Source organism: Tasmannia lanceolata, unplaced genomic scaffold (assembly GCF_043159265.1).
Source record: "Tasmannia lanceolata isolate RefF3 unplaced genomic scaffold, GAP_Taslan_0.1 ptg000026l, whole genome shotgun sequence".
In the NCBI taxonomy this organism is placed as follows: Eukaryota; Viridiplantae; Streptophyta; class Magnoliopsida; order Canellales; family Winteraceae; genus Tasmannia; species Tasmannia lanceolata.
In genome coordinates, this window is record NW_027518703.1 from 2673319 (window position 1) to 2697454 (window position 24136).

The 24136-nt window shown below is 38.9% G+C and overlaps 2 protein-coding genes across 3 annotated transcripts in view; one reads left to right on the top strand and one right to left on the bottom strand.

The window, feature by feature from the left end:
• Window positions 1-3077: 3077 nt before the first annotated feature.
• Window positions 3078-24136, top strand: part of LOC143858545 (DNA N(6)-methyladenine demethylase ALKBH1C-like) — a 56793-nt gene continuing 35734 nt past the window's right edge. Inside the window, exons 1-2 of the mRNA XM_077369199.1 lie at window positions 3078-3880; window positions 8086-8201. Of these exons, the coding sequence (XP_077225314.1) occupies window positions 8106-8201 (96 nt within the window). The 5' untranslated portion in view covers window positions 3078-3880; window positions 8086-8105. The remainder of the gene's footprint in view (window positions 3881-8085; window positions 8202-24136) is intronic.
• LOC143858546 (uncharacterized protein At2g29880-like) overlaps window positions 15578-24136 on the bottom strand; it is a 48890-nt gene continuing 40331 nt past the window's right edge. Inside the window, exons 3-6 of one of the 2 annotated variants that reach the window (XR_013238973.1) lie at window positions 18284-18342; window positions 17911-18048; window positions 17644-17829; window positions 16964-17526 (exon numbers count right to left, since the gene is read on the bottom strand). Coding sequence is in view for 1 of the 2 variants with exons in the window: in XM_077369200.1 (XP_077225315.1) it covers window positions 16214-16381; window positions 16463-16818 (524 nt within the window). In the remaining variant the exon portion in view is untranslated. Of the gene's footprint in view, window positions 16382-16462; window positions 16819-16963; window positions 17527-17643; window positions 17830-17910; window positions 18049-18283; window positions 18343-24136 lie in introns of those variants that run through there. The other variant, XM_077369200.1, reaches the window with a different exon arrangement.

Consider the following 24136-nt stretch of genomic DNA (forward strand, 5'->3'; position numbering starts at 1 on the left):
ACCTGATCACCCACTTAAAACTACAAAACTATTGTTAGTTTTAATCTCTGATTGGTATTGAGACCCTGAATAAAACAAAACCTTAATTAACAGAGGAGTCAAATGGAAAGGAGGGTCTGGTAGAGATTAAAAGCTTTTGTTTAATCACATTTTCCCTTTTAGTCAATCCACCTATATTAAAAGGATGAAGATCCTTTTATCATCTATAGCCCAATTTTGATACTGGCACCTCCCTTTTCTATTTATATAAATACAAACTACATATTCTTGATAGTGGAACTCAAGTGTGTTTAGATATTGACACCTAAATATCATACTAGTCATTTGAATTGTACTTAGTTATGGTTCGTGAGAGCAACTGTCTAAGTTTCTTCTTGGACTCCTACTTGTTTATGATGTTTGGTGAAGATTTTATAACCATATTATTTTGATAGATTTTAGTTAGAGCTATAATAAAAATATTAATAGAGAATTCCTAACAGATTTCTTGAAAAAATCTCCAACAATAACTACATGATGTAAGGTCGGATAGCAAAAGCTTTGGTACCAACAATTACTACATGATGTAGGGCTCTCCAATTACCACATTCAAAATTTTATCCCTTTAAGGGATTGATTGTTGGAATGTTGTAATATTTCTATATAATATTGGGTTATCCCATTAATGAAAGCAAGAAAACATAAGCCATTTTCAACGGTGATACTAGTGTTTTCCCTAAATGCCCAACACTAAGCATGTTAACAACAAAGCCTAATCTTAACTCCTTAAAAACTCTCAATGACACTGAACTTTCTCATTCAAGACAAGCCGACACCTCACTTTTGTAAACAAGAAGTTCCCAAAATAACCAAAACACCTTGACGCGGATGACCTGCTTACGCGCTTATAAGTGCACATATCCATCTCACTTCAGCCAATGTGTTACGAACCTAAATCGGCCCGTAACGGATTTGATCTTCTTAGAGGGAAGATCAGCCTCTTGATCCACTTCCCTCTTGATCCACTTCGGGGGAAGGATCAGTCCTTCTTTGTGCACAAGACACTTTCTGGAACATTTTTTTTCATTGCCAAAACAGCTGCATACATATTATTTATAAAAAACTATAATCTAGATAATCCTTATCTAAAAGACTCCTACCCATAACAAACTCCACACAAATCTAAACTAATTATTCAACCCAAGTGGGGCCATCTACGTACGTAACATTCCTCCCCCGTTGAAATCAACCTTGTCCTCAAGGTTGGATTATTGGAAGAAAAACAATTTATTCTACCGGGATCCCAAATCTTATTTGGCATAATCTTGTTGAATATTAAGCTTTCATCTTCAAAAACAACGATCACGATGTTTTGAGCCATGCTTCCAAAATCCGTTCTTATCAAAGTTGGAAGGATATGTGATTTTTGTTGAAGACGCATTGAAAAGATGGAATAGTTGAATGGTTCGACAAAATCAATGTGATTCTTGACAGTGTCTTCGACTAAATCATCTTTGCTGCCATCGATTTTCACATTTTTCTTCACCAAAAGATTAGCCTTCTCAAGCTTCAACTTTTCTTCATCTTTTCGAATTTCCTCGATCAACGTGCTGATTTTGTTCAAACCTTTGGCAAATCGTTGTTGCTCTTCAATCATTTTTGAAAAAGAAGCTTTGAAGTTCTGAAAATCGTCACGCAAGGAATATAAAATCTCTCGATTTGTAGCCATGACGCAAGATCGACGACCCTGATACCACTTGTTGCGAACCTAAATCGGCCCGCAATGAATTTGATCTTCTTAGAAGGAAGATCAGCCTCTTGATCCACTTCAAGGGAAGGATCAGTCATCCTTTGTGCACAAGACACTTTCTGGAACAATTTTTTTCATTGCCAAAAGAGTTGCATACATATTATTTATAAAAAAACTATAATCTAGATAATCCTTATCTAAGAGACTCCTACCCATAACAAACTCCACACAAATCTAAACTAATTTATTCAACCCAAGTGGGGCCATCTATGTACGAAACATTCCTCCCCCGATTTATGTACGTAACTGTAGACACCCCATTTTGACAGGGCCCTAAACCCGCGTATCTTAATAAAATCCCGAGGTTGAATAAGGTCTCGAAGTGCGAAACCAACCCGAAAAACCTGGAAAATACTGTTGTTGCCAAGCCCTTTGGTCGATGTTCCTACCCGACCCCCCCCCCCCTGAATAGAGTAAAAAGAGAGTGAAATACACTAGAAAGTGGCTGTCCAAAGCAAGTGCATGGGAGGTCAAATTTACCATTACTTTTTTTTAGTATTACCCTTTTCCTACCCGAGCCACCCTCTTGTAAAGAGAAGAGTAGTTAAAAGACACTAGATGGGGCTGTCTAGAGCAAAAAAGGGGGGTCAGGTATATCATTCTTCTTTAATAAAAATCAAAATAGGGGTTTGGGCAATAAGGAAATCAACCCATCTTTAAGGGTATTCTTGGATGTTCTCATTGCTTGCTTGGGAAGTAATAATTCTAAGCCATACGATCAACAAGGAAAGTGTGTGGGTAGGATGAGGTGAGAAATTTTTTTGGATGCAAGAATTATTTTGGTTCTTGGGACTTTTGTGGAACAAAAACTTCCTGGGAGATTGGTAGGAAAAAAAACTCCCTGGAAGTATCCCAGTAAAATAAAAATCCCATGTTTGGTTGACCGGACTATGGTGGGAAAAAAAAATCCCGGTAAAATAAAAATCCTTTGTTTAGTTGCTTGACCTGTTGGGAAGAAAAAAGTTCTTCTTTTGGTTATTTTGGTTCCTGGGATTTTTTTTTCCAGCTTTGGGTTTCGTGCGGGGTTATTTTGGTTTGTGGGATTCTTTTTTGCCCACTATATAACTAGCAACCAAACGTGGGTTTCCTGCGGAAATTCCACAAAAGTCCCAAGAACCAAAAAAATTCTAGCATCCAAACGCAGAGCTAGGGTTTGTAAAGACAATGGAAGAGATCAAGGGTTGAAATTACACAAGATATATGGGCTTTGCAATGAAGGGCTAGGATCGTACCCAAGAAAATATTTAGGTTATAAAAAGCAACGAGAGAGAGAGAGAGAGAGAGAGGGTTTTATTTTTTCGAAGAAAACAGAGGAGGTCTTCATTTTTCGTAGAAAGAGCGAGAGAGAGCCCATCATCCGGCCACCCTCCAACCTCCGGCCAAGCCGCCTCCATCTCGGCCTCATCTTTTCTCCACCCTCTCTACGTCTTCACCTCCATAGCCGAACCACGCTCATCTCTTAAAACCTGCGAACCCATATCCACCAAACCCACCTTCTTTTCCGGCAACCTCCGGAATCCAGCCGCCCACCGGAATCCGAGCCTCCACCACCTCTCTCATCTCTTCTTCTCCACCCATCTACCTCTATTTCCACCCTTTTCTTCAACCTTAAACCCATCATCTGCAACTCCCGAGCTCCGGCAACCTTGCCGGACTCCGGCCGAGCCTCCTCCACCATTATCCTCTTCTTCCATTCATACCATCGATTTCCCCCCCCCCAAAAAAAAAAACCCTATCACCATCGAAACCCTCTTCATTTCCACCTTGCAACCACCACCACCATCTCCGCTACTCATCAGCCATTATCTTACCCATCCCACATAATTTTCTAATTTCCCAAAAAGATCCCATCCAAACACTACCTCCTCCATCAAACCCACAACCGTTAAAACCCATATCGTTGTTCCATAAGCTTATTCTCACAAATCCAATCCATTTTTGCCTAGTTTATACCCATCATAGCTGGTCCAATACCGGCAAGCTTCGGTACAGCCAACTACAAGCAATGATTCGAAGCAGGAGCCTTCATCGGAGAAATTTGGATCGAGATCTCAAGGTGTAAAGCCCTACCTATCGCAGAGAGCAGTTTAGGTAACCTTCCTCTCTTTTCATTAATGCTTGGATATCATAGACCATGTCAATTAGGACAATTTGAATTTTAAAATTTGTATTTCCTATTCTTGCATGGCTAATCCACCTTGTTTGACCATGGGGATTTGAGGGATTGGATCTCACCCTTGATCCGATCTTCCAAATCTCAGTCTTAGGCTAGTGAAGGCTCTCATTTTCTATAATACTTTCTTTGTTGAGATTGAAATCCAGCATAATCAAGTTTGAAGAGCTGGTCATGCTCGATTTCTTTTTTATATATTTTATATTATTCCATTTACATTTTGGTTTTCCTAGGGTGTTGTAATTGAAGGTGTGATTGGGCTGATCCCATTTTCCCAAGAGAGGCTTCCTTGTTCATCAGTTTAGTTGGTTAATGATATGGGCCCACCCATGTTTTAGCCGCATGCATTATTTCAGTTAGTATTTGCTTCTGTGTGAAGTTCGCAAGCCTTGCCTGAGATTTTGCTGGAATCTCTTCTTTGTTCTTTAAATTCCAAAGGACAAGCTGGGTTGGTACGAGAATTAAACTGTACTGGTGTTGATATCATTCCTCTGCAGCTTGTCATCTTAGTTATTAATAGTCAGATTCATCAATGTGCTGGGGTTCTGACAGATGGACTACAATTTATTTAGGCTTTAGCTTATATATGGTATGAATCAGTCATATATGACATGATGTTCTAATATTGCTGTTACTATATTTTGGAGATGGTATTACCCTACCCTTTTATTCTTTCAGTAGTGGGCCTTTAAGGTCGTTACTCCTATATGGTAAGTGGTGTCATCCTTGGAGTATAGTAGTATTGTGGATTCAAAACCTAAGTGCAGATTCTAGATCTCATAGATCCTAGGTCGGTGAGAGTATTTCTTTTAACAATGTGTTGGCATGCATGCGCTAGATCGCTAGCTTTTGGACTTGTGCTCATATGCTATTAAATACAATTTCAAATCCAAGCATAGTGCAGTTCGGCTCTTAGGCAGTTTGTTGGAAAAGCTATGGAAGAGGTATTTGATTTTTCATTTAAGGCTTGATTCTCTATTATTAACCATCATCAAACTCTACTGCTTTCCTGCTTTGATTTCTATTTGATTCCTTAGGTCTATCATCCCTGGCTCATCCTCATGAAGCCTTCATAGCGTCTTGATGATCTTCTCGTATGCTTTATTTCTTAGGATGGCCGGTATCAGTAATTCACTTCATTTCTTCGGGATCATTTGTTGCATGTCATTTAGGATTCTCCTTGAGTTTCAGGATTCTGCTATATTTTGTGAGCATTTCCTTGGGATAGGCTATGACGGAATACTTCTTCAGCCAACCCCCTCCCTTCCTGCCTTAGAGTTTTCGCAGGTTAAGGGATTTCTTCCTCTTTAGAGTCTGTCATAGAGAGTTTAGGAGTCTGTCCTACCACCCTAGAGTTTAGGAGTCTGTCCTACCCTTTTAAAGTTTAGGAGTCTGTCCTACCCTTTTAAAATTCATCAGTCTGTCCTACCTCTATAGAATATAGGATTCTGTCCAACCTTCATAGAGTTTAGGATTCCGTCCTTCCATCTTTGAGAGTCAATCTTTCAGGAGTCTGTCCTATCATCATAGGGGTTAGGATTCTGTCCATCCTCTCATCAAGTCATGTGATTTTTATCCGCTCTTGCAAGGTATAGGATGCTGTCCAACCCTTGCAGAGTTGTGATTCTGTCCAATTCCCCCGCAAAGCATAGGATGCTGTCCAACCTTTGCGGGATATCAGGAGTCTGTCCTACCCTTATGATGATAAGATTCTTTCATTTTGTGTCAAAAATAACAAAAACGCTTCAAAACATCAAAAATCTTGAGTCATTAAGAGTGTAGTTAGGAAAATCCAGTCCGAACTACGGATGGCTTGATCCCTAGCTGAGGGGTACGTAGGTAGCTCAGGCTTGCAGCTGGCATCCTGAGTTCAGTCACAACTTCAAAAACTTCTATAAGCTTCAAAACCTTTCAAACCTTCCAAAACTACAAAAATTGTTCAAAATAACCTTACCAACAATTTTCAAAAGATCTTCCCATAGAGTTAGGAGTCTGTCATAGGCGTTTGGGGTGTCTTAGAGTTAGGAGTCTGTCCTGTTTGTGTTGATATGCTAAGTCTTGTCGTGTGAGTGTCCTCAGAGTTAGGAGGCCTCGAGTCGTGGTCGGTTAGACACTTAGTCGAGCCGATGGCTAGACTAGAATGCGCTTAGATAGCCCATGGTTTTCCTTAGGACACACAGCCTAGTCACACATAGGGTGTAGGGCCCACCTGCATTAGTTAGGGCATATAGGGAGTCCTAAAAATTACCATTCACTTGAACTTAAGTAATAGCAAGAAGCTCTAAAAACTAGTCGAGTCTAGTTGATCGAGTCTAGGATAGCGGTTCGAGGGTTAGGCATTGTAGTTTAGCATAGGTCGCCGAACTACGTTGACTCTGATTCTTCCCGAGGCCGGGATACGTAGTGCAGCCAGGATGGATGGCCATTTTGGTCCGAGTCAAGTATCACATTAGAGTCTAGGGTTTGTCGTGTGGAGTCGTGTTGTGTTGTGTGTTTTGCTGTGTTTTCTTACTTTCATGTACAGACCCTATACCTTTAGCTTTAGCATGCATGTGTTTGCCCATCAGAACTTAGACACCAATTAGGCATGACACTCATAACCAGCTATTCTTAGGTGCCATGCCTTTCATTTCTTTTGTTTGTGGCTCTTATTCATCTCCGAGACATGCATGATTAGCTAGACGTTATCTCGGGGATATTCGTTCCCATTTCGCATGATTTTCGCCTAAAACTCTTCAAAGTTAATAATAAATGGCATAAGAGACCAGGTGCTTGCACTTGGGCGAATTGTGGGCGCCTAACCCTTTCCTCATTCGTCATCAGGCACGGACCTTTTGTATCTCTGGTTATCTGTTGTGACAGAGCACATCATGGGATCCAGGGCCTACTTCCTTGGATGGCGACTCTTTCTTTGTTTAAGGTATGCCTCGAATCCGGGCTACTCCCCGAATCGAGAGGTATCTCACTTTACATCGCCACTCATGCTGTGAGGGGCATTCTTTCGAGAGTTCCTTGGTGGAGCTCTCCTTCACGTGGATGATTTAGAGATTTTCTGGGGGGGCCTCGTCCCCCCGCCTCTCTCGGATCGGGGTCCACAGGAACACAATGTTATAAGAACTGACTAACAAAAACTAACCCGTATAGGGTGTGGCTCATGGGTATGCTCCACCCCCACTTGATGGATGCCAGTTTTAATCCCCCCGGGCTTACTCGATGCATGTGGTTTACGGGTGATTGCGCGCATCTGTAGGGATTAGTCCCGCCCTAAAATTGGGGTGGGGATACCCTAAGTCATAAAAAAAAAAAAAAAAAAAAACCATCTCCATTACTCAGGCCTTGATAAATTCGCCCCTCGTAGGATGCATTAATCCCCTATTGATGGTTGTGAAGCCCACAATCGGTCCACCTCCCCCCCACGCCACGCCACGCCACGCCGACACTCTCGCTCGCTCTCTCTCTCTCTCTCTATGTGAACCCATGGGCACACCTTATTAAAAACACACCAGTGGGCCTCATTGTTTTTATAAAAAATGCACGCATGGACACGAACACTGCTTAAAGTGTATTTAAAAAAAAAAAACTCATTTGGGCCCACCTTATTAAAAGATCCAAACCGTTAATTTTTGAGCCACAACATAAATTGGCCTTGCCTATAAAATCTTCCCTGTAGGATGATCCTAACCCTCATATCTGCAAATGGACGATGTCATATATAAACCTCTACCTATTGGAGAGTTCGGATCATCCAATGGGGATTATTTTTACGGTTTGGATCTTTGAACAAGGTGCGCCCCAGTGACTTTTCTAATAAATAAATGTTATGTGGTGAGGTCCAACTAATTTTTTTAAGATAATACAAGAGTGGGCCCACCTTTTTTCAAAGATCTAAACCATCAGTTGTTGAGGGCCAACAATTGAATGATTTAGATCTTTGATCCAGGTGGGGCCTCATTGTTTTTTATTTTAAAATACGCAACTATATACAAACACCATATAGAGTGTATTTATAGAAAAAATCACATGAGCCCACCTTGGCAAAACATCCAAACCGTTCATTTTTGTTTGGCCTCAACATAAATAAGTAAATAACCATAACCTTCATTTATTCATACGCCCTCTGCAGGTTTCCTCTTTGCGAGGAAGATGAAGACGGTGCGTTCGGGGAGACTAAACAAGCATTCAAAATCAATTAGGAAAAGTTCTCACTCCAGACAAGTATCCCCATCTGGTTGTAAATCTGTAAGTTTTCTTTTTCTTCTTCTTTTATTCTTCTCAATTCTTCTTCAACTATATGTATTCTTTCTGGGAAGCTTAAACAATCGTCTATTTAGATTTGAGAATAGGTGAATTGAGATGGGTCGAGTAGCTTTTGGAAATATTGGGCTGTTGTTGTATTAAAAAGAAATAGTTCTATTTTAGGATATTTGTTGGGACATTTAGGGCATGTCTTACAACTATGCATTTTTTTTCCTGGAATAAATATTGGGCGGTTGTTGTATAAAAATAATAATGAGATTTTAGGATATTTTTGGGCACATTTGGCAACCATGAATGTTTTTCCTGGAATAAATATTGGCCTGTTGTTTTATAAAAAAATAATGCGATTTTAGGATATTAATCTGGGTGGCAATAAAGTGACAGAACTATGTTAGAATTCCCCCGGGCTTACCCGATGCATGTGGTTACTGGTGATTGCGTGCATCCGTAGGGATTAGTCCTGCCCTAAATGGGCTAGGGATACTCTATGCTATAAAAAAAAAGAAAGTGACAGAACTAAAAACAAGTTGGTCCACTTTTTACTTCTTAGCTCTTTCACAGACTTAAATTTGATGATTGTTTTGGCAATGTTTTGTGCATGTAAGCTTTAGGAGATGTTGGGTTTGGTTAAAGTTGATATTAATCTGGGTATTAAGAAATTGAGAGAAAGTAATGTGGAGTTGTTGTTCTTTTTGACTAATATTTGTAATCTCCTATAGAACTGCATGTTGATGGTTGTACTTTAACATTTTTTATTTATATGCCGAACTTAGGGTTGTTTGAATGCACATACACATACACATACTGATGCACGGGCAGATAGCAAAAGCTTTGATACCAAATAAACTGGTGCAATAACGGAAATGTTAAGGGGTGGTCTTAAATGGGTGAGAAAAGGGTATCCAAAAGGGTTAGAAAGGGTGCTAGAAACTAATGGAAATATTTGATGGACGTAAGGGGGCTTTGTGGGTAAGGTAAGGAGCAATATTGGTTTCTTGATAAAGTTGAAAAACAAGAAGGTAGAAAGTGGTTAATTAGGATGGGTGGAGGTACATTGGTTGGAAGTTTTTAAATCTATAAATTTTGTAGGTGGTAGATACTAGTTGCTATAGTTTCCCTACCTCTTAGTCGTCCTCCTTGCTACTCCCTACCAAAGTTGCCAGAGCGGGAAGTGGGAAGCGAAGGCTCCCTGGATGGCGGGAAGCGGGAAGCGTGAAGGGTTGGGGGAAGCGGCGAGGAAGTGCGAAGGGAAGCACCTGGGAGGCGCGATGGGGAAGAGTCTTTCCCATATTTGTGATTCCCATAAAATTAAAACGATGGGAAGCGCCGGGGAAGCGCGATTCCCGTTGTTGGGGAAGCTCGTTTCCCCTGACTCATTAATGCGATTCCCATTTTTTGGTGAAGCGTCTCGATTCACGATTCGGAATCGCGTTCCGGGGGAATGTGATTCCCCGATGCAGGGTGCGATTCCTGCTTCCTTGCTCCCTACTTTGTTGGAACCATAACTAGCCCTACACGCTGATGTCTCCCAAAACTACTCAAGCGAATGTCACGCCAACAATTAGTTCGTCTGAAGGAGAAGAGAAAAATGTGATTCCAACAAGAAAGTCGATAGATTCAACAACATTATGTTCATGCTATTTCACTTGTGTCGTGTGCAGCGGTAGTAGAATAACAATCACAAGTTTGAAACCTAAATTTGACCAAAAATAAAACCAAACATATACCTCGACAAATGACTAGAAGAAGAGTGCAAATGGTGCTGTCTGAAAGAGAAAATAACAAATAAAAGACAACGATACTTGCAAAAATTTCAATTTTGTAATGGTTACAAAGCCAATACATGGATCACTTCTATAGACCATGAACTTGATCTTTATGGCTCCAAACCCTTCCCAAAGTAGGGACTTCTAATCCTATATAATGTCCGACTTCAAAACAATCCTATATGCTCTGTTTTGTTGCGTGGGAGATTAGTTGAAGAAGTGGTCAAAGGGGAGAAGACAAGAATGGAAGATTGGGAGAAGAAATGCGGAAGATTGGGAGAAGAAATGCGGAAGATTGGTACAGTGGTGTTTGGTTACGCGCCAATCTGCGAGAAGATTAGCAGAAGATGTAGGGTGCCCTTACCAAAATGAAGAGTGGAAGAGAGAGAAAGGGAAGAGAGAGAAAGGGAGAAAAGAGAATAAGACGAGAACTTCTTGAGATCTTCTCCTCAAATTCCACCGAAATGGTGAAATTTGGGGAGAAGATTATGGGGGAAACCATCTCCGCCACGTAGGCGCCACCTAGGATAAAAAGCAGTAATGATGTCTAGAAGTTGTCTAGTGGTCAAAGGTGTAAATGACAACCAAACATGCTTTGGGGAGATCTTTGGAACATCTCAAGGATTTGAAACTCCTACAAGCCCCCCAAAATGAGCAACCAAACAGAGCAATAGAGTCCTAAGCAAGTTGGCATTCTTTAAATAGAAGCTTAAAAAAAAAACCAAAATGTAATTTAAACATATAACTTTCTATCTTAAATTGTTTCTAGTTATAAACAAACCCTAATTTGACCTTCTTACTTCAACTTCAGGCTCCTCAATTTAAAAGAGAAATTGTAGAAGGTTCAAGCATCCTTCTTTTTCACATGACATGTATTTTCCAAAACCCTCTAATGTAAGTCACAATATTCATGAATTCCTTCCTTCAAAGGTCATTTTTCTCTAAATTGTGGTTTGGAGGACTTATGAATTTGTGTCACATCTATCCCCCCTCTCGGATCGAGAAAATTCGACCCCAACAAATTGATAAACCTATGATGGCGGTCCATCCTATACATATAAAAAAGAGGCTAAACTTAGTGATGGGTCCATCATTTAGGCATTTGTGTTATGTTAGTGGTGATTTAAGTCGTTAATGGTAGTTTACTCACTTTATGTTCTTTTATTTTACGTCATTTACATGATTTTAAATAAAGACAATGCCCATCAGTATAAAACTTGTCCTGACTTGTGCGTCTTTCTCGGTTTTCTTCTTGTTTTTTCTCGAACCTTTCTTTGTTCTCTTCTCCTATGTCTCTAGAAATCCGAAATACATAACATTAGGAGTGTTTAAGGAGCAAGGGACTTACTTCACCATTTTGGTAAAGTGACATTACGTCTGATGATGCTGCTTAATAGGGGTCATTAGGTTTTAGCCTGGCGGGGCTTTTGCTGCACCAATCTTGAGTGCCGGCTCCCCTGTCATCAGGTCACCAACTTCCTTAACCTTTCGGCACTGGGCAGGCGTCAACCCCCATACATGGTCTTACGACTTTGTGGAGACCTGTTGGGAATAGCTTGAAGATTTATCGGCCATTTGTTTACAATTTCGCAGAAAGTTGTCAATTCTTCTGTTTGATAGTGATTGTGTTGGACAGAAATGCAATTATCCCAGGGAACTGAAATGAAGGAATTGGGACCCCATTTCCTTGCTTTCAATTACGTGGGGAGTGGTATGTTTTGTCATTTCCATGATAGGAAGGAAATGTAATTTCCATTGACACCTCCAATCCATGGCAGAGGGGTTTGATTTAACAAAAATATCCCCATGACGATAGGAAATTACAAAAGTACCCATATCTCATGGAAAATGACTACACTACCCCTATCTCATATAAATGACGAAAATACTCTCTCCTCGGAAATGATAAAATACCCCTAATGAAAATTGACACAAATACCCTTATCTAATGGAAAAGGACAAAAAGACTCATAGTATAAAAGATGACCAGTTACCTCATAAGAAATGACTAAAATACCCATATCATTGAAAATTATAAAGTACCCCTATCTCAATGAAAATGACAAAATATCCATATCTCATAGAAAATGACAAAACATGCATCTCATTAAAATAACCAAAATGCCCCAATCTCATGATAAATAACTAAAAATTCCCATATATCATGAAAGATGAGAAAAATAACTGTATTTGATTGAAAATGACCAAGGTACCCCTATCTTTTATAAAATGACCAAAATACCCCATCTCGTAATTTCATAGAAAATTATAAAAATACTCCTGTCTGATGAAAAAATGACAAAAATAGACATATCTCTATATTATAAAAAGGGCCAAAATAAAATAAAAAATAAAAACAACCAAAATACCCCTTGATGGATTTTTTTTTTTTTTCAATGGAAAATTATTAAATATACGTATCTCGTGAAATTTTTTTTAAATATTTATATCTCATAGAAATGAAAAAAACATGTACATGTGATTGAAAAATGGAAAAAATGCTCCTATCTCATAGAAAATGAGAAAAATACCCATGTCTCATGGAAAATGACAAAAATATCCATATCTCATTCATGGAAAAAAACACCAATACATTTTCATGCGATATGGGTATTTTTCCCATTTTCACGTGATAGGTGTATTTTATCATTTCTATAAGATATGTACATTTTGGTCATTTTTCATACTATATGTATTTTAATAATTTTCCATGAGGTGGGTATTTTGGTCATTTTCTATATGATAGGGGTACTTTTTTTATTTTATGTTAGATATTTTTATCATTTTCCATTATATAGGGGTATTTGATCGTTTTCTAGATTCCCTTTTCCGTGATTTTTGGTAAATCAAACAATGGAAATATAATTTTGATTTCTATTTCCCTAGTTTTCAATTGTTGCTTCAAATAGAGAAAATCCCCTTTTAGCTCCATTTCAAGGCCAGTCCATTCAAAATTCACTCCATGGGCAATGCACTCCATTGCACTTTCCGTCTATATTGCATCAGTACAGGTACGTGTGTCTGATTTGACAGACCTCAAAAAGAACGATTCGTGGATTCGCCAAATATTTTTATTGATTTTCAATTTTTTTTCTTACATAATCATATGGTTAAAACAAGAAATATATTGAAAAATTTAATCAATTAAGTAGATATAATATTTTATTTCAATTTACGCAACTTACTAGTAGGATGGGTAAAACTCAAAACATGAAGTAATTGTAAAGTTCTGGTAATGGTATGCAGAGAAAACAAATAAAAGAGAACTTGAAGAGTCTCAGAGAATCCTGTAGTATTGGAATTCCAGACGTGTCTGGCACAAATTCTTTGCCATTTAGAAGAATCCATGTAACAGGCTTTCTGTGTTATCAAACGCTACCTTAACTCACTTAACAATTGGTACAAGTGAATAGAACCCATCAGTTTTGTGATTTTTTTAAAGGGGAAACACTTGTGCATAGGGTTTTTTTGGCACTTGTGTTTTGTTATTTGATAGGTTTTTAAGGGGAACATTTGTGAGTTTAAGGTTTTAATCAACGGGGCCCACATGTATTTGTTTGGTCATAGTAAGAGTCTGGAATGGCGAAGGAGTCTATAAATATAGTAGGGCTTTAGCCACATCTAGATGTTTGAGTGAAGAAAATACCTTTTTGCCTCACACAACCATAGATGAGTGATTCTCCATCTCTATTGGCTTGTTGCATCCATCAACCCTAGACATATGATGCCTTAGGTAGACCATTTGTGTGATGATGCCCTTAGTATTTATACATCGATATCTTCTATCTACTATATTTCTCAAGCTTTTCTCACATTCTCTTCTTGTTATAAACATGAAATCTTCTCTATATTTTTATTTTTTTTGTAATTTTAAGAATTTAAAGTCCCAAGAGACGTTGGTTTTGACTTTGATCATGCCAAAGGTTTCAGTGATCTAACTTGATCTTAAATCCTATACATAGATTTGAGTGACTTTTCTCTTGGAATTTAGTGAACAATCTTGATCTTAAATTTAATGGCTGGATCTGGTCATAAAATTGAAATCTATATCCAGAACCTATATCGATTGAATTTGATTGGAAGTCAACATTCCCAAAATATTGGATATTAGTTCTCCTAGTTCTGCATCAATTTTGTTTTAAATCTACAATAACTAGTTTTTGTGTATTGGTCTTGCGTCATTTTTCGTCTTAGGGCTGCAAGAAATAGTTTTCTTTCCTATTGGCCTTTGTACTACCCTATCAAATTCTGTTCAAGTTTTGACCACGGTATTGTGGATTTCCCTTCCTCCGAACATGGTATTTGGAGTACAGTTCCACACTTTCATTCACAAATCCGCCTTACATATACTTCAAAACTCTCTTTCACGTTTTTCCCAAAAGAGCTTTTTATTACTTCATGGAATTTCACATGATCATTGTGAACAACGAGTTTAGTAGCCTCTTCTTTGTGAAATTCATTTGAAATCTCTGATTCTTGCAACATTAGGTTATTGAAATTGGATGCAGCCACAACATCAATAGTAAGACTCAATCATTTATTTAGTCTACATCTTTTTTCTTAGGTTTATCAATGTCTATGCCATAAATCTCTCATTGAAAATTTCTTTTAGATCTTCTTATTCTTCGTAATATTAATCAGAAGCATTATCCATAAAATGGGAATAATTTGCCTCCTCTTCCAAATACTCATTATTGACTGGATCATGACTTCCTTGCAGAATTTTTTCATAATTTTGTTCATCTTCAATAACGTGGTGGATGAAGTTGAACTCCACTTTGTTGTGCGCTTCACCACCATTTTGTCATGTTGTGGCTTCATGCTGATTTTTACCAGCTCGAACCCCATTTTGCATTATGATTAGGTTGGGGCTTGAGCCTTGAGGTTTAAGTTGACACCTTCTAGGTGGTTGGTGGAATTCTCCGAAGGATTATCAACCTTTGCCTGTGTGGACCTAGCAATCTTTATCGTCGGAGTTGAATCTCATGCATAACGCGATCAACATGTCTTTTGAAAGTATTTATTTATCTTGTCAGGACATTAAAACCCTTAGGGCCCGTTTGGATTGTCGGAATCAAGAATCGGTATCAGTATACATTCCAATCCCATTCCAATTCCCTTCGTTAACGGAATAGCAATTCCAATTATAATGTTTGGGTAACCATTGGAATTCAACAAGGGAATCAGTAGTAATTCCGATTGCAACGTTTGGTAGCGTCTAGTCCAACGTTGGAATGGGAACAATTTTTCAATAAAATTTTCAAAAAATCCAAATAAACAAGTCTGATTTTTCCTTTTTTCTGCCAAAAATGTATCATATATATTATTAAATCCAAATAAATAAGTCTTATTTTTTCCTTTTCTCCATCCATACCATAGAAATATTATTGCTAAGATAGCATTAAAAAACCAATATGTCTGCTAAATCACTACATCACTACAGAATAAATAACAAAACCCATTACAAAAGTAGCATCCAACTAAATTATAATGCAAAAAAACTACAATACCACCTAAAATAACTGTTAAAGTATAAAAGATAAATAACGCCTTTCTCCAACTCCAACAGCTTAAGCTTTTGGAGAAGTTGGTAAGTTAACATGGTATCAAAGCCAAAGGTCTTGAGTTCAAACCTCCCGGATAGCAAAAATCCACATGCGATGGTCGGCCCAAAGTGGGACCACATGTGCCACGTGTTTGCCAAGTAGGCCACACGTGCAAGGGAGTGTTAAAGTATAAAAGATAAATAACACCTTTCTCCAACAGCTTAAGCTTTTGGAGAAGTTGGTAAGTTAACAATAACATCCACTACTCATTAAAACTTGCAATCTATATTTCTCCAGCAAGCATCATATGAACCCACGCTACTTTTGCAACTTCTGGGAGGCCAAAAAAGACATCAGTCTTTTTCGGATCACTGGCAATCATAGCTGCAGCTCGAAGTTGATCTCTCAGATTAAGATTGGGTATCTTGGTCAACTCACCATAGATACTTTCTCTCCTTTGTGATGCGTCGTGCTCATGACCGAGGCGACTAGCCAGCTTATCAATCCTCATATTTGTTTCTGCACATAAATTCCCAAATGTTTTCGCTAATTCCATAAAGCCTGCATCTAAATTGTCAGTGTCTCTGCTTCTCTTTCGACGAGGTTGCTTGGAACCTTTTGATCCAGTAGGTGTATCTCCAAGAGTTTGAGACATAAGTACGTCAATATCATCTAGTCCATCCTACATATTGACATCCTCATTATTTTCATCTCTGTTGTCCATGGCTTCTATCGTATCTTCTGGGGCCTGAGATCCCTCGCCGTTAGCTCTATCTTTTCCAAAAACATGAGTAAGTTCTTCATAGTGGGGAAATGACTTGTTCCTAAGTCCCTTTGCATCTGGATGACTCTGCATCATCATAAAAAATAATTAAATATAGTTGAACAATAAAATATTTATCATATCTAACAAATAGAAGTGTAGTTTTACCTTCAACCAATCATTCCATATGTCATCTTTCTCACACACGGCACACTTCAAGTTATCATTCCACTCAAAACCACTTGTCTTCAGCATGTCACTTATGGCATTATATTGCTTCTTCAAGGTCTTCAGTCGTGACTCAATGTATGCGGTTGCCTTTAAACCACACCCTGCAAACTTAGATTCCATTATCTTCTCTATGACAGACGTATAGCTTGTCTTAAAAGTGCCATTGTCAGCTTTCCACCCGGTATTGCATACCTCAATTAATGCGCTAACCAATGCAATGTCCTCATTGGCATGCCATACACGCTTATTTTTTCCTCGACCTCTTGCCTGTTCAACCGATTGACTTTCCATTTCTGAAAAGAATAGGTTCATGCAACTAACTTTCAATCAAATATGTAAATACAAAAAAAAATGAATGTCTAATCCAAAGAAGAAAATTAACATCATCGATCGAATGTACGAGCAAAATAAGATAATAAAAACATGTCCATGGCCCATCATACACAATAGAAAAATAATGCAAGTTCTTCATTTTGGTCCACACATAATAATAGAAGGTCCCCAGAAAGCAAACACACTAAAAAAACTCATACAAACACATCATTTGCCAACTAGTTCATTCTTCCTACTCCCCCTCCACTCATTGTACATCTGCATTGCTAAGTTATCCCTCCATACACTCCACTCATGTGATGTTTCAATACTAGTTATTCGATCTCCGTGTTCTGCAAGCTCTGCATCCACCTCTGCTAATAATGCATGTTCTGCAGGCATCTCCCTTCGTATCAAATTATGAAGCAGTCAACAAGCCGTAATGATTCGACACTGAGTCTTTATTGGGTAGAAAGATGGACTTCTCAAGATTACCCATCGTTTTTTTAGAAGTCCGAAACATCTCTCGATTACATTCCGAGCACACGAATGCTTCATATTGAAAAATTCTTCATGATTATTTGGTGTAGCTCCATCTTTCCAGAGATTGAGGTGATATCGTTGAGCTCTACAAGGAGCAAGAAACCCTCGACCATTTGTATACCCACCATCAACAAGATAATAATAACCTAAAGAATTGAAGTAAATAAATTATTAGAACAAAGATACATATACTTAAGGAAATAAGTTTTTAAATTATGAAGTAGTTTACTGCGTGGAATTTTTAATCCATTATGCCTACTCACAGCATCTCGAAGAACTCGAGAATCAGTAGCTGACCCCTCCCAACCCGGCAAGATAAATTGCATATCTTGTGAACAAACTCCCAACACATTAGTAGCAATTTCAGTCTTCCTTGATCGGTATCTGGGCTTGTCGATCTCCGATACAGTTACCATAATATAAGTTCCATCTAGTGCACCTAGACAATTCTGTTACAATTTGATTTGTTAACATAATAAGCTTTAATTTTCATAATAATATATTAACAACTAAAATACATTGTTTTATACCTTGAACCATCTCCATCTCTCGTCCGTTGAATGCTCGGCTATAGGCTCAGGAGATTTGAGTAGGATACCATGCAATCTTATGACCGCATTCAAGATTGCATATCGCAACTTGTTCTTCTATTTGGATGTTCCTAGTACCTTTTAACAGACCAGTTGATTTTAGTAAGGAACATAATAAGGTAAAGGTATGTCTATCCATCCGAAGCTGGTCAATGCATGCCTTGTCGCTCATATGTATTAATCGGTTAAGATTGCTATATTGTAAGTAAGCTCTCTTAACAACAATTCTCTCCCGGCGAAGATACTTTTGTTTATGCCTCTTTATAGAGGCATAGATTAACATAAGAAGAATGAAATACATCCGAAGCATTACCATGTACATCACCTCCACAGCAATTAACTCGTCTATATCTGACTTTGTAGGAGTCATATCTATAAGAAAATTGCAGAAGTACTGATTAAAAACTGGAGATGACCTTACTAAAGCAAAAAGATGCTGAAGTAGAATGGAAATAAGAGAGAGAATAGTGGATCAAAGAAAAAAGAATGTATTGTCAATAATTGTGGCTTAGGATCATCATAGTAAGACACACCATCATACAGGAAAATCTGGTTAGAATTAGGAGGCTTAACCTTTAGTTTTGTGATGCCAAACACACAACTACCTTAAAAATATGGAACCATACATTCTCATAGAAGCTAACCATCAGTTTTTAATGACTTGCTACATGATCAAAGAAAAACATGAGAATCAGATGCATACTAAAGAAAATATGTAGCTGTACATTCTCTTCCATACATGCTACAGAAATCAGATTTATGCCTCAAATATCAAGTGTCAATTGCAAGAAAACAACAGAACGATTGCCACAATGGCACATTTGGCTAATAATTTTTTAACCCTAGAATATTAGCATACCCAAATCTGATGCAGGGTGGGAAAGGGACATAGTAATGAGTGAGGATATATCAAATCTCAGCCCCCAAACACCTACCCTCCCTCACCACTTGCAGAGACTAATTTATTTCGGAATAAAAATTTGGTTGCCAGACATGGCCTAAATCGCACAAATCCTTCACTCTCTTACCACTTGCAGCAACTAATTTATCATGAAAAAAAAATTTCTGGTTGCCGACATGGCCTAATCGCAGTATAGAGAGAGAGAGAGAGAGAGAGAGAGAGAGAGAGAGCCCACAAACCCTATTCTCTCTCACCACTTGCAGCAACTAGCAACTACTATATGTTGAAAAAAAAATCTCGTTGCCAGACATGGCCTAAATCGCACCATAGATAGATATATAGAGAGAGACAGATACCTTGTTTTGTGAGAGAGAGAGAGAGAGAGAGAGAGAGAGAGAGAGAGAGAGAGAGAGAGAGAGAGAGAGAGAGAGAGAGAGAGACCTTGTTTTGTGAGATGTAGAGAGATAGAAGTTGTTGTTTGGATGGATTTCTACTGCCAATGTAGGAGGGGTTTTTATTTCTAGGGCAAAAACAATCTTCTCTTGAGAACTAACCTAAAATAGCAGAAGAAAGATAAATTTTTTTGTGAACATAGAAGCAAGAAATCGAGGATTGAGAAGAAGGGTGGAAAGTCACGTCTTTTTTTTGGAAAAATGGTTGGCGCGATAAAGCGCGTAGCTTATCTCCGATTCTGGGAATCACAATACCACCTATTTTGTAGGGAAACGATATCCCATCTATATTCCCGTGATATTACCGCTTGCCCTTTCCTTTTCCGCAGGTGTTGGCGAACCAAACATCCGATTTGGCACGACGAGAATCAGACTCCGATTCTTTCTTTTCCATTCCCCCAATCCAAACGGGCCCTTAAAGCACTGATTTGTATTCGTTTAGCCATTAGAATTTTTACAACCACAATTCCTTGGGGCCATTTTACCAAATACAACTTATAGGACCACATTTGCTCTGATATCAATCATGCTGTAGTAGAAATAGAAGAAAAACTTACAACTTTCAAATATAAATTAAGCCCTCCCCAAAACCAAGCATTTACCTAAAAAAAATGACTAGGAGAGTAAGATATGATGCTGTCTTAAAGAGAAAGCAACAAAGAAAAGTCAAAACTACTTGCATAAGTATCAAATTTTGTATTGGTTATGAAACCAGTTCAAAGTGCCTTATATGGACCATAAACTTGCACCTTTAGGATTCCAAAAGCTTCCCCAACTATGGATTCCTAATCATAGACACATTCCAACTTTAAAACACTTATAAACGGTACTAAATAGGCTAGAATTCTTTAATAATGAAAATAAAAGCTTTCCAAAGAAAACTAGTCCAACTTTCCTCCATAAATGTAAGTTTATATCCCAAATTGTGTTTTAAGTCAACCCTAATTTAAACTTCTTGGTCCAACTTCAATCTCTTACACTCGAAATAAAAGCTCTAGAGGCTTAAAAAAAAAATCTCACCTTTCCTCGAAACATTGACTTTCAAAAACCCTAAAAGCACTTCGGAAATTTAAATAAAAATAAAAAATTCATGAGAGTTTCATTCTTCAAAGGTCATCCTGTCTCCAATTTATGGTGAGGACTATGAATTTGTGCTGCATTAAGGTCACAGAAACCCCAACCCAATATCCTGTAACTCTACCCAAGACACCTTGGACATCGAGAACCTAGTGAATATTTTGCCAGAGATGTAGGGCCTTTCTGTCTAACTCTAAAAACTATTCGCTTATAATCTTTTGGGCAAATGGTTTTGAGTTTAAATAATATATTGTTTGGATGCCTTTAATAAGGTTATTTTTGTGTACTGTTATTGTTGTTTGTCTCTTTTGACATCCCTATTTATAAATGTCTTTCTTAAATTATTATTGTAGAGTATAAAAGAATAAATAACACCTTCTCCAACAGCTTAAGCTTTGGAGTTACTGGTAGTTTGACATGGTATCAGAGCAAAAAGTCATGATTTCAAACCTCCTTGATATAAAAAATCCACATGCAATGGCGAATCCAAAAGTGGGGCCACATGTGCCACGTGTAGACCAACCCAAAGAAAGAGGGGCCACACGTGAGGGGGAGTGTAAAGTATAAAAGAATAAATAACGCCTTCTCGAATAGCTTATGCTTTTGGAGTGACTGGTAGTTTGACAATTATAATGAAGAAATTGTTCTTAGTATATTATCACATGCATCTTAGTGCATCACCATCTCATATTTGGTTCGAAAACAAATGACTCCTAGTGGCCATAGTGTAAGCCCATCATGAATAAGTCATTATCACATATGCCCTTTTCGAGTTGTTCGATTGGTTATTTTATTCTGGCAACCGATGGTTTTTGGGCCACAGAAAGGGTAGAGAGAGGAAAGGGGGAAGGCAAGGAAAAGGGCAGGCTTATCCAAGATTCTGGCAACTAGTGATCACTGGTAGATATGCTGCAGGCGGGTGGACAGGAAGAGGAAAGGGAAGGGGAAGTGAGGGGGAAGGAGAAAATGAAATCTAAGGTATCAACTAAGATAGCAATATCCTCTCTACCCTCCATGGCATTGGCAATCGACTGGCAGCTATGTATTTTCGTAACACGAGCAATCGACCGACAGCTGTGTATTTTCAGCCACCAATCAATAGTGAGTCATGGCGGTCAGAAATCAAATCCCTAAAATGAGTTGATTACCTTGCCGGTGACCTATTCTTCCCTTGTTTCTTCCCTATGCCTTGTCTGCTGTGGCTAGCTGCTCCTAGATAACCATGTTGGCGTGAAAAAAATCCCCGTCGAGCAACCCCTTTAGATCCTTCCACTTACTAAAAAAACTAGTGCAGTCTAATTTCATTATGCAATCCATGGTTTAGATTTGATTCTCACGCACTTAGACTATGAATGGGGCTAGCTGTTCCTAGATAACCAACCATGTTGGGGTGAAAAAAATCCCTATCGAGCAACCCCTTTGTGATATTGTTATGATCAAATCTGATGCCATTGTATTCTCCACATCGGGCTCATGTCAACAAAGCCTTTGTCCCAAACTAGTTGGGGTCGGCTAAATGAATCCTTTAGAAAAAATTCATGAAGAAGGTAAAAGGAATCTACCCGGCTCTAATCCTGGTTCTAGTTGGGTTGGATAATTTTCTTCCATTCTATCCTATCCAAGGTCATGTTCTTTGTTATGTTCCTAGCTATCAAGTCTTTCCTCACTGTTTCTACCCAAGTTGTTTTCGGTCTGCCCCTACCTCTTTTTACTCCATCAATTTGGCACGAGTCGCCTTTTCTCACTGGAGCATCCAAAGGCCTACGTTGGATGGATATGTCCAAACCATCTTAAGCGGTGTCTCTCATCTTCTCCTCAATTGGTGCCACCCCCACCTTTTTACGAATGTATGCATTTTTAATTCTATCTAACCTTGTGTGTTCGCCAATTCATCTAAGCATTTGTATCTCCGCTACACTCATCTTATGCACATGCTGCTTCTTGGTGGCCCAATATTCTGAGTTGTCCAGCATGGCTGGCCTCACAACTGTCTTATAAAACTTTCCCTTCAACTTAGTAGGGATATTTTTTTATCGGTACACTTTTCAACAAATCATCTAGGCATCATAGATTGATTATAACCATAAGAGTAGTGGCAGAGACTCCAATAAACATACCACATTAAATGAAAGTCACCACCTTTTTTTCTAAAGAAAAAACTCATATTGACGACTTGAATATTGATACATGAGCATAGAAAACCGAGAGATCTTTTGTCTCTCTCAAAGTAGGATCAATCACTGTGCAACAAATAAGAAAAATAGCTGCTAGGAAAAACAATCACACAAAATAATAGCACAAGATATGCATGTTTCGACAGTGAGCCTACGCCCACAAGGGAAGAGCTTCACTATTTCGGTTTAGGGTTACAAACTCTCTTCGGCTTAGAAAACTGAAAGAAGACTTCGCTATCCGTAATTCTAATATCTCAATGGCACTACATCAAGAAGATTATCTCTGCTCCCTGCACCCCCACTGAGCTAACCACGTAACTCGACTCTGTCAGGGTGCTGTATAATGCCATAATACAAGACATCTGCACAACGAGATCACCCTAGGAGACGCTCAGAGGACACATGCTGTTAGAAGTAATCTAGGGTTAGAGAAGAGAGGACGAAGAAGAGGAGTGAAGGTTGGAAAGACTCCACTAGGGAGCTCTACACACATACAATGTATATATAGGCCCAAATAGGGCAAGTGAGTACAAAGACTACAATACCCTCCATACTAGAGGTAATGACTAAACTACCCTACAACATGTTATTCAACACTCCCCCTCAAGCTGGAGTGTATATACTTGGGAACTCCAGCTTGGTACAAAGGAGATTACAACAACTAAAAATAACAAAAAGTACAATAAGCTCATACACACATCCAGCTTGGTATAACACTCCTCAAGCTGGTTTGGTAAATACATAATGAAAACATAATACTAAAAAGGACAGCGATGGCCACAATAAACAGCATCGAGATCAATGTCCATAAAAAAGAGCAGCTCTCCTGAAGTAGCACAACAACGAGAGCGATCGAACATGGCCTCTTCCTGAATGAGAGCACGGCGAACAGATCCGCATATCGAGAGCAATGAAGACGCCATGGCAAGAATAGCTACAATCCAGCAAGCAAAAGGGGCACACCAAAGGTGCGCATAGTGAACATGGGCGAAGTAGCACAACGCCAAGTGAAGAGGATAACAACCGATGGGGAAACCATTGGAGACAAGGTCGACGGGGAAACCGTCGCCTGGAGAGAAGCGATAGAGAGAAAAAAGGATAACCAACCAACGATGGGGAAACCATCGTCTGGAGACTAGCTTAATGGCATGAACATCGTTGCCTGAAAAGATAAGAAGATAGGAAGAGGATAAGCAACCAGCGATGGGGAAACCATCGTCTGGTGACAAGGTCGATGGCATGAACATCGTCGCCTGAAGATAAGAAGAGAAAGATAACCAACCAACGATGGGGACACCATCGCCTGGAGATAAGGTCGACGGCATGAACATCATCGCTTGAAAAGAGCCGACCAATGGTGGGGAGATTATCGCCAGGAAAAGATAGGTCGACGGGAAAAGACCGTCGCCTGTAAAAGAGCCAACCAACGATGGATATGGAAGCCATCGTCCGGAAAAGGAGGGAGAAGATAACCAACCAACAATGGGGAAACCATTGTCTGGAAAGAGGGTCGACGGCATAAACATCGTCGCCTAATGAGAGGTCGACGGGGAAACCGTCGC